We start from the raw sequence: 11530 nt of genomic DNA, 5'->3' as shown, positions 1-11530 counted from the left end.
CAATGGAGCAAAGTGATCATCTGCAACAAATCTCCTTTACTTGCATCTGCCACGTTGTACTCTTTTCCCTTCGACAAGGTTTTATCCCACTGGGTTTTCCTTGTTAAGGTTTTAGTGAGGCAACGTATACGCATCCAAATATGTTCTAAATTTAATTAATGTTGTACTCTTTTTCTTTAGTTCAAGTTTTGTCCCTCAGGGGTTTTCCTGACGATGTTTTAACGAGGCAATTAACTTAGACTCATCGATCTTTGAAGATCGTATTGCATGTGATGAACTACATGTAAAAATACAAGACAACATGTGAAGTACTACATGTGAAGAGCTGTACCAAGGTATTGTCCCACTGGGTTTTTCCTTGTTAAAGTTCTGATGGAGCAATTGTCTTCGATACAATAGTCATCAAGAAGAGAACTACATTTGAAGACCTACATCCGGAGCAATGTATGTGAAGTACTGAATATGAAATTCTATTGAACCACACAAGGGGGAGTGTTATAAGGGTTTCACCCATGAATATGCGGCCCAATATAGTATCCATGGGTTTGTTCTTATTGTATATAAAGGACTGTATCCATGTAACACATATTCTCTAATGAATAGAATCTTCTTCTCTTTGTGCCTCTTTTTTCGCATTTCTTCTAATAGTCCCACATAATTCGAGAGAAAAGACAGGATTTGCTGCTAATGATGCATATTCCGTCGTCAGTCTGCCCAACCCGTGACTCTTCTTATCCTTGATTTTACTCCGAGAGCTTTCAGCGAAAACAAGAGTATTCATGTGCGGAATTCCTTCAATTTTTCTCAAGTCAGTGTCCCCTACCAAAAGTGAATCCAATGCGTTGGTTACCGAGTCATAGCAACATAGAGTTTTGGAATTGAACCACAACAGAACTTCGTTCTCTTTCGTGAAGGCAAATGGCTCATAGTAATCATCCTTGTCCGTACTTACGCATGGTATACTGAATTTCAAACCCCTTCCATGTTGTTACTATATTTTTCCGGCTTGTTTTGGAAAGACCATATGTCTACACGCTCGCCTTGCTCAGTATGAACAAGACACAAGTGCCCTCCCAACTTCTTGAGGCGATAGTTGGCAGAGCCAACGTTATCAAAACACGGTGGTGCTGTTGGTAGCACTTGAAACACTTCCTTTGCCAAATCAAAAGCCACAATCTTCCATTCCACACAATCCAACCAATGAAGAGATCCATTCACAAGGATGCCCTGGAAAGGAAACGTGTAGTTGATTTCTCCTATATCTCTCCATCCAATTCCTCCTTTTCCTAGGGTATAAATTTGTACATATCCGGTGCTTGGAGGGTCACTTGGATAGTACCGGTTGGGGTAGTCAATTCTAACAACCTTGTACTCGTTGGTTGAACGATTGTATCCAAATCCTCCGGAGATAAGACCTGTTTTACTTTTTATCTTTGGAAGGTTAAATAAAGTATTCCCCAGTAAAAGGATTGCAGATGTAGACAGGATCGCTAGTTACACGGTGATGGGTACCGATAAACAAACCAAACCATTGCATGAACCAACCATGATTTCTATGTGCTTTCGCTTATTAATAACGGGATGCTTAATCTTCGTTAGTGTCTTGTAAGAAAAATTCTCACGATGTTCATCCGTATTTTTATTAACATCAGAAGTAGAGTTGAACGTTTTTTTCCCAATAGGTTCCACCGCAGCAAAGGAGACCAACCTCAACTTTTCTTTGAGAGAGTAGAGCTTTCCAATTTTTTGAAACGAGTTTACAGTTTAATATGGACTCGCTAGGAATGTGGGAGAAAATTTCAGATTTCACATCCTCATTAAGACCCTCCATTATATTATTACACGCTCTCAGTGCAGACAAAAAATAAACAAGAAGTACTCTTAATTCTTTGCTCTTTTGTGCTTTATATATATACAGAGAGGTTACCGAGATTCAGTGGGAGGTGGAATTTCTAATTATCATAGAACACAAAAAAGAAAAAATCATGGTTCAAGTATGTCCAAAGGGTTTAGGGGCCAAATGAAAATCGCCCAAAATAAGAGAAGAAAATAAGTTTTTACATTTTATACCCATATAAGTATGTAATAGTGTGACCAAAAAAGATGAATTTGGCGACAAATATATACGGTATAATAACCCTTATAAAATAGTTGTTGGTGAAGTGAAGAAATTTATTACGTAGTAGTGGTAGTACCGGTAGTAATTCAAAGCTAATTTGGTAAAGTATGGGGACTGCAACTTTTGGGAACAAGTTTACATGTGCAAGGACCAAGGACAAGGATAATACATAAAAACGTACACTGTAAGGGTCTGAATTGGATACTGAATATCAAAGTTATCGAACCAACAAAATGGTCTCAAACTCAGAAGAACCCCATGTTCAACAACAAGTCCCTGTTAAGCTACCCATTTGACCATTTTCTTCAATTATTTATATCTTAGTAATCTGCTTTCAAAACTAAAATAAGATAACCACAAACATAATTACATCATCCTTTATTTAAATTTTTAATAATAATGGACGATACGAGTAAATACTTTCTTTAGAACAATGCATAATGCTATGTATATGCATGAATTCATCGAGCATATAGTACTACCCAATAGTAGGTGTTTCGACAACCTTTCCGGCCTCATTCACAAAAACCCAAACCCTATCGCACCTGAAGTCCAAAGTTGTTGGGGTTCCTTCGAGCAACACAATGGCATTCACGTTAGGAATCTCTCTTTCAATTATTCTTGCTGCAGTTTCCCCATCAAACCCAACTAACTCAGGCCATGAACTTTTACCTGTGCAGCAATTTGGTTAGGCTTCAATATCATCATTACACAGACTGATTCATGAGTCGCATAATTTTGTTCATTACTTACTAAATTGACAGATTCACAGAAATATATAAATTGGAAGAATACAAAAGATATGTAAAAACTGACCTGGGCCGCATTCTGATGCCATTTTGATCTATCTGTTCTTAGTATCTTGGTGTGAATTTCTTTCTTGTTTTGGTGATTTGTTAGTGTATCTCATCATCCAGCTATAAATAGACTACAGGAGTTGATCAGATTCTCGGATATGCTCATAGTTATTCAAACCTACATACGTAGCCGCCGCAACATTTAATTTCTGACTTTACTGGAGCAACAGGAAAAAAACAGGTACTTATACTTATCCTTGACTTTTCTTACTACTTTGGATACAAAAATGGTTAAAAGGCACGTGTTTGTAGGATATAACCAAGCCGTCGTTGAAATAACAACTGCAGCTCGGACTAGTCTCATAAGATTTATAGAAAATGCAACTCTAATGTTCTTAAATAATGACAATTGTGTATAAATTGGACAGGTCAACTAGTTCACATTGCATTACAAAATCTAAGTTTGAATATTCAAAACAAAAATTCTCCTCAGACCGAGAAAAAGTAAACTAAAAGAAAACCGCCTCTTACAAAGCACCCCATGTAGGTCTTTCGAGGACGCGGATTCATTGGGACCCATAAAAAAAAAGTGTGAGAGGCGGTTTTCTCATGTTTTTTTTACTCGCTCTGTTTAGAATTACTCTATTAAAAAAATAATAGAATAGCTAACACCGTTATCTCGTTGTTGTCACGTGATTTATTCAGTGCAATTTTATGAGTTGTAAATGCTATTCACAATGTAAATATATTTTTTTTTGATGAACAATCAGACCACATTCCAAAAAGGTGATTACATGATTGTTTACAAGAAAAAGAACGTCAAAATACAAGAAGATTAAAGTAGGAAATACCATACGGTCCTAGGAATAATATATTAGAGAGAGTCTAGTCCAATTGACTCAGTCATGTGTCTGTTTGGTCATATTTGGGAAAATATATTATAGTTTGGTCCTAAAAATTATGGTTTGGTCCTAGGGTGATGTCATGGATGATGTAATTTTCATTCTGTGGTGGCAGAAATACCCTTATATTATTGTTTGGTCCTAGAAAATAATGGTTTGGTCCTAGGGTGACCACATATATACCAAAATTACTAGAAAATATCTCATTCTCAGATTTACTTTCTTTCTCATCTTCTTTTCTTTTTCGGATCTAGTTTTCTCTCTCTCTTTTTTTTCCTTGATGATTTGATCAGATTTGATGTTGAAGACGATGACGAACCCGATCTACTTGATGAAGATGACGACGATCTCATGTTGTTGCTGCTGCTTGTGTTGAAGATGAAGATGAACTTTGTTTTTTAGGGTTTTTTCTGTTGCTGTCTTGATAAAGAAGAAGATGAAGACGATGGTGTTGTTGTTTCTGTTGAAGCCGACGATGAAGATGATATTGAAGACGTCGATGAATATGATGTTGTTGAAATCGATGAAGAAGATGAAGATTTGGGTGTTTTTCGTCGTTCTTTGTTGCTGATGTTGTTGAAGATGAATGACGATGATGAATTTTGATGAAGTTCTTTGTTGTTGTTGTTGTTGAAGATGAAGATGATGCTGCTGATGTTTTTATATGGAATTCATTGTACAAATGAAGTCTGGTTTGTATAGGTTTTTATATGGACTTCATTTCTGGAATGAAGTCTGTTTTTTTAGGTTTTTATATGAACTTCGTTCCTGGAATGAACTCTGATTTGTATAGGTTTTCATACGGACTTCATTTCTGGAATGAGGTCCGTTTTTTCAGGTTTTTATATGGACTTCATTTCTGGAATGAACTCTGGTTTGTATAGGTTTTATATGGACTTCATTTATGGAATGAAGTCTGTTTTTTTAGGTTTTTATATGGACTTCATTTCTGGAATGAACTCTGGTTTGTATAGGTTTTTATATGGACTTCATTTCTGGAATGAAGTCTGTTTTTTTAGGTTTTTATATGGACTTCATTTCTGGAATGAACTCTGGTTTGTATATGTTTTATATTGACTTCATTTCTGGAATGAACTGCTATAAGAAAATAAGTAAAAATTAACACGGAAGGGTACTTTTGTCAGTTTAATATTTTAAAATGATTATGGACCAAACAGTAAAAGCGTTTGACCAAAGGACTCAACTGACATGGGCCCACCTAAAAAAGGACCAAATGATATTTTTCCCAAGATTGAAACCCAAATACAAATAAAGATACCAATTACATGTAATTCGCGAAGAGAAAGAGCAAAATACCGCAAAGGTACCCAATTTTTGTATGAAAAGTAGAGAGAAAAGGTGGTATAATCCGGAATCAATTCCGACCGTTTTGAATGTTTGTCTTCTATAACAAGAGATGCTACAAAAAGAAAGGAGTGCTTAGCCCTTAATCTTGTATATATGAACGAAAAACCCGGATGCCCTCTCCCTTTTGTTGAGGATGAACTCAAAGCGATTCCGTATTGAATCGTCGATGTTCTCGGATGTAGAATAACATGTCATGAACCAACCAACAAATATTGAACAAATCACCATCAAAGTGAAGAAATAATCGCTCTCAAAGCGAAAATGTGAAATTTTGGTTACTACGATATAACAGCCCTTTCGGTTCAGGTTTTTAAATTCCAGGAATTCAATTACGGGGTAATATTTTTTCTCCGAAAATAAACTCCATCCCACCAGTTCGTCGATGTCATAGAAAGGGAGAGTTTTGAGAGAATGGGATTCCCACGAATTCAATTTTGAGAGTTTTACGTCTGCTCGGTTCGAGGGAATTGGGTATATTCCTGTGGAATCCAATTCCCGGGGTCCCAAAACCTGAACCGAAGGCGTTGTAAATGTTTAATAGCAAATAGTTCACAAAATATTTAGCTCAGACGAATTTGAATCCTGTGGATCCAAGTAGTACATCTCAAAGCATCTAAATGGCCGTAAATTACAATTACTTAGGCTTTTGATCGGCGATGAAGCCAGAAATTTATTTTGGTGGGAATAATTTTTAATTGTGAAACTCAACAAAAACCAAACTCGCATTTGTTTCTTGACTACAAGCTCACTGGTCTAGCTTGGAATTACTTATTTTATAGTTTTGGTTCAGATTGGGCTTTTCCCGAGTCTATTGAAGCAATAATTTAGAATTGAAGAACTAGTAAAGCAAAATCCAGAAAGCAGAATATTTGGACTTTGTTACCTTTTGCGATTTGGTGGATTATCTTGCAAGAAAGAAACATTAGATGCTTTGCTAATAACCTAAGAATAGTAAACAACTTATCGTGGCAGGGAAGTGTACAATGTTTAACTAAACACTTCATTAAAATCCTTTTTATGGTTTCCCTCTTTCAACATTAATCTGTAATTTGGATGCCTTTATAAACTGTCCTTGACTGTTTTTGGTCTTTTAATATAACTGGTCGCCTTGACTGACTGTTTTCTCAATATATTTTGCACTCTCAAGTCGATTTTTTTTTCTTTCAATTATGAATTCAATTATTAGGCTAGCATATCAGTTTATTTGGCGGTCGTTTCAAATATTTAGATTCTTTCATTATTTCTTGGAGAGAAATGACACCCTCCCAACTAACAAGCATAATATTTTTATATTTGTCTCACAACATAGTTTTGTTTGGCTAGTTTATCCAATGCTATTTCAATCAAAACAAAATAAAATAAAAGACAATTTAGAAAATTTTCAATACAAAACAATTGGGAAAAGCATATTTCAGAAAAGCATTCATATGAAAGAGGATACTAACAATCCAACAACAACAAAAAAAAATAAATAAAATCAATGCGATAGTTATCTAAAATGCTATTGAGAGTTTTGTTATGGCATTTTTCTTTTTTGTGCAATAGTTATCTTAGAATGCTCATTAGAAGTTTTGTTATGGCAATTTTTTTTTTCTTCTTTCTTGTTTTTGGCAATATTTGCATTTCTAGAGTCCCACATAAGATAGGACATAATATGAGGATTTGCTGCTAGTGATGCATGTTCTGTCATCACTTTAAATATTAAAAAAGCATAGACTGACACATCCATGAAACAAACAAAGTAAATTGTGAAGAATCAAACATATTTTTTTTTATATTCTGTTAAAATAAAATACAAACAAAGAGTTTTCTTTAACAACTTTCCTAAGGCCTAATCTGGGACTCTCTTCTCCTTGATTTTACTCTGAAAGCTTTCAGTGAAACAAAAATATTTAAGTGCGAAATTCTTTCAAATTTCTCAAATCAGTGTCCCCTACCAAAAAGTTCACCCAATGTGTTGGTTACTGATCGCTTTCGTAACATGTCAAAAATAAATTAACTTTCTCACTTCAACCAGATATAAATTAAGTATGAAGTAAGAAACAGTTCATTGGGGGGTTTGGGGGTTTCTAATTTTTATGCAAAGCAATAAAAGTTAAATCAAAAGCAAAGTAAATAATAGAAAGTAATCAAGAGTTGAGAATATTAGTCAAGGAATTCATCTTCAATCTTAGACATGTACTTGAATATATGATTAAAATTGCAAACAAATCTATTTATCATCAAATGCCCTATAGTATCTTGAGAGCAAGAACTCCGTTAATTTCCTAAGTTCATCAACAAAGACATTAGAACTGCGGATTTGAATTATACCTAAATAATAATCTAACGCCTTGCGCTAATTAAGTTAAATTCCCCAAGAGCATTAAGTTTTCAGAAATAGGCTAATCAATGCAATTATCATACATTACCCAGACAATTCGGAAAATGGTCAAATTCTACATATAATCATAGGAAAGTATCACTACAATCCGTAATCATATTATGCTATTGTGTTTAGGTGTTCATCACTTTTACTTATGGAATAAACATCTAAATCTTATTACATTACGTCAACCATGTAATGGTGAAACACGGTATAAGTTTGAAAGATAATGAAGAGAGAAAACTAATTCATAAATGAAGCAAGAGTTTTAGAAATATGACTACATCATTAACCAATAATATAAGATTAGCTAATCATAACTATGGAGTTCATCAAAATAATTATTGAAAATCTTATCTCATGTTCTTACTTTGATGTATTCACATTTGTTTTCTTCTTATAAAGACCTAATTAAGCTTTGTCAATTCTTCTTTTGATTGAGAAATTTAATCGGTTAATCCGAGGGTGGATGCGGGTGAATATAATAGGGGATGAGTGGGAATTCGACACGTAAATCCTTATTTTCTTAAGATTTCTCAAGCAACCTCTTCCTTCTTTCCCCATTCTGAAACCACTTAAACAAAGGGGAAGCATTCAACATCCTCTTTCCTTTGGTATTTTGTGGAATTTGAAATTATGGATAAGATGTGTCTACTTAAATCTTACTGGATAAAACTTGTCTTAACGTCTTTCTTTACATTATCCTTAATTATGTTCCTTTACCTGTGCTACATTGAAGCCATAATTGGACCTGATACCAAATTTTTTGGCACGTCGGAAACTAGATAAGACATTGAGCAACTATTTTAACTTGAAGTTTTATTTAGTTTTTTGTTGCTTGGTTACAACTCTTACAACTAGCCTATTTATAGGTGATTATATTAGAAGTGTAAATATTTGACATTAACACTTACTATGTTAAATATAAAACCTTATGCATGAGTTTTGTACTCTTGTAAAATATAATTCTAGACTATAAATCTTGATAATTTATACATGCATAAAACTTTAACTATAATTTTAAATTACTATGTTTTTAACACGCAGGAGATACAAACTCGCTAAGATTTCCTTTCCATCCTCTATTGTTGCACCATCTCCATTTTTTGTTACCATCAAAGTTGCAGTACTCTGGTCATTCCTTCTCTCTTTTCAATTCTACTCTCAATAACAACAAATTCCTCAACGTATGTTTTTAAAGGGACGATATTCAGGCCTGAATGTTTCATAATGTTCAATTTCAAATATAATTCAACTGTGAACATGATGTGAAGGTTATCTTCAGTCGTCTTGTAGCAGTGGAAATGAAGATGCAAAGCATCGTTCAATAGGTTACGCAGGCCATCTGGTATAACGTTCCTGATAATCTTGTAAAATAACTCTTCTTTGTTCACTATGAAACCGAACACCAGATCATATTTCCTTGAGCACGTGGTAATAGAGAAACATACATCATAACTTTCTGATATTGTCAATTTTTTTGTGGCCCAATCCATTGCGACTCCCGGGTAGTTGGTGCAAATTATAGTCAAATCATAAACTTTATGATTTACGTGAACCTATATTGTATCGGGTATCAACATCCCCTCTTTAGACACTCTTAATGAACTAACGTAAACATTGTAAGAAACATTTTGTGCCACCTCTTTTATGTTTTCGTAAGACATTATTCCTACAAAACATTATTAAAGATACAAAAAAAAATAAAAAATGATTGCGCCCAAAAGGCAGTAAAACAGGTTTGAGTGATATGATGAAGAAAAAGTTCTACCAAAATCAAATATGCATATGCAGATCTTCTTCTTCCCTCCTTCTCACAACCCAATAAAATATCCACCTTAATTTGTATTCTCATATATTCATAAACAATACTAATAACCTAAAAAAGTTCATTAAATTGAATCAGAAAAACCCATTCACGGAATCAAAACCTCGATGTCATCAAATCTTATTTCCTTAATAACCAATTAAACAAACTCATCATCCATCTACTAAAAAATAAAACTCTTACAAGACATGATGAAAGTAAAGAAACACTTGCAATGCGAGATTATTACCATGATAAAAGAAAAGTATTGTTGTTAATACTAATACCAAAAACATATCAAGAAAACACAAGAAATGGAGAGATACGATCGATTTTAAGACTAATTTGATAAATATATGTGTTAGTAAGAAAAAGATTCAATTAAAATAAGAAAACTCAGTGATTACTCGCCGAATATTTTCTTCATTGAAATTAGCAATTGAAATTCAAAGTTTCTTGAATTCAAAATACAAATATGATCTTTGAGTGATGTTTTTCTTCTTCTACTTCTACTTCGTTTATGGAGAAAACAAGGTCCTTTCTGAGATAAAGAGAGAAGAAAGGTGACGTTTTTGTGAAAAAATATCAAAAAATAATTATGATTCTGTTTCTGAGAACATAGCAAGGAGTAAGGAATGAGGATATTAGCACAAGGCGGAGAAGAGGAAGTATAAGGAGTAAAAGTTGTGTATGCTCATAAAATCAAATCATCTTTTTGGCTTACACTCCAGTTACATTAAATAGATGTATTTTAAAGTTCACATCCAACTATTTGTACAATCCGTTTAAAATTTACCCCAGTTATATTGGTGTGTTTTGTTACGAAAAATGTAATGACGAAAACTTAATTGTTATTACATGGGATTTTAAATCCAAGAAATCATATAAATCCCTGGTACGTTTTTTTTCCCAGTAAGTAAGCTTGTATTACTGAAAGGAACGGGAATACAAAATACTAGAAAAAATTGCAAGAGATGGTCAATTTCCTAGCATATTTGGGCAACTCCAGTGGGCAATGTTAGTTTTACTCATTTGGCCATCCACATGGACCGGAAAATGTGATTTTTTGTAGAGGGAAAATAAACAAATTAACCTATCGGGACCTGTTTTTTTTAAAAACAAATACATTTTATAATCTAGTGAGACCGTTTTATATAAAATATCTTATTATAATAAACAAAAGGTCGACTTTCGACCTTCAATAGTTTGTGGTCGTCCGAAGATATTACGACTATTATACCCCTTCATGTTTTTATCTCAACAACTCATAATGCCAACGAAATTCTAGTCACCATTGATGAATACTCTCACTCTCTTTACCTTTACCATTTTGCGCCTTAATCATTCTTTACGCACTAACAACATCATAACTACCTAACCAGCCCGACACCACCACGAAATACTTAAACTTTTTCGGGATCACAATTTCTACCATACTCAGTTTCATACACAAACCTCCACCACCACCACTCGCCTCCACCCTCTCCTCCTTCATTTACTTACACAAACCACCACTACCATACAATACCCTTCGTGATTCTTTCTCCTATTTCACAAAATCTTGAATCTTTTTTTTTTTTCTAGAATTTTTACCCCTAATATGAACTATCTTTATACCATAACCTGAAATTTTGTTGTTCTTTCTCTGGGAACAAGTTACTTCGCCTGGTTTCGAATTTTTAGTGTTTAAATTTCTGTATAAGCAAGTTATTTCACCTGGTTTAAGTTTACAATATTTTTTATGCATATTTTTTATGTTTTCTTTAACTGTTTGACAAAATACCCGAACGAAAATATTCGTTACGTGTTCATCTCATTTCGTACCTTATAATGTGATATAGATTTGACAATTAAGTTCAATTTTTAGGTTAGATAAGACAAGTTCCTACTCTTATTCTAATCGTGATTCTTTATACTCTAGAGAATTTGTTTATGGTTCAATTTTATTACTCTCCAATATTGACATTTATAGATTACTAATTTTTTTTTTTTTGATGCAAAGAGGAATGTATTACTTAAATAATAGAGCTAACAGTGTTCGTGTCTTCCAATATTGCTCCTGCAATAAAACTTTGAGGATGATTGATCCAAACTTTTGAAAACTTGTAAATCCTAGCATGCCTAGCTAATTTATCTGCTGGCTTATTAAGTTTCCTACCAATGAACTTGCAA

At 33.7% G+C, this 11530-nt stretch overlaps 1 protein-coding gene across 1 annotated transcript; it reads right to left on the bottom strand.

Annotated features, from left to right (window-relative positions):
- Nucleotides 1–2285: 2285 nt before the first annotated feature.
- Nucleotides 2286–3062, bottom strand: LOC113322493 (inhibitor of trypsin and hageman factor-like). Its single transcript, XM_026570580.1, has 2 exons — nt 2936–3062; nt 2286–2791 (listed from the first exon to the last, which is right to left on the bottom strand). Exons 1-2 carry the CDS (start codon nt 2955–2957, stop codon nt 2598–2600), a joined length of 216 nt encoding a protein of 71 aa, XP_026426365.1. The 5' UTR covers nt 2958–3062; the 3' UTR covers nt 2286–2597.
- Between the last annotated feature and the right edge of the window lie 8468 nt (nt 3063–11530).

Source organism: Papaver somniferum, chromosome 11 (genome assembly GCF_003573695.1).
Source record: "Papaver somniferum cultivar HN1 chromosome 11, ASM357369v1, whole genome shotgun sequence".
NCBI classification, from domain to species: domain Eukaryota; kingdom Viridiplantae; phylum Streptophyta; class Magnoliopsida; order Ranunculales; family Papaveraceae; genus Papaver; species Papaver somniferum.
This window is presented reverse-complemented; position numbering and strand designations above follow the sequence as displayed.

Bases quoted from the DNA above. Each gene is read 5' to 3' on its own strand.
- LOC113322493 (XM_026570580.1), bottom strand. From the start codon at position 2,957: ATGGCATCAGAATGCGGCCCAG. The intron at 2,792-2,935 runs GTCAGTTTTTAC...ATTGCTGCACAG, and splicing joins GGCATCAGAATGCGGCCCAG to GTAAAAGTTCATGGCCTGAG.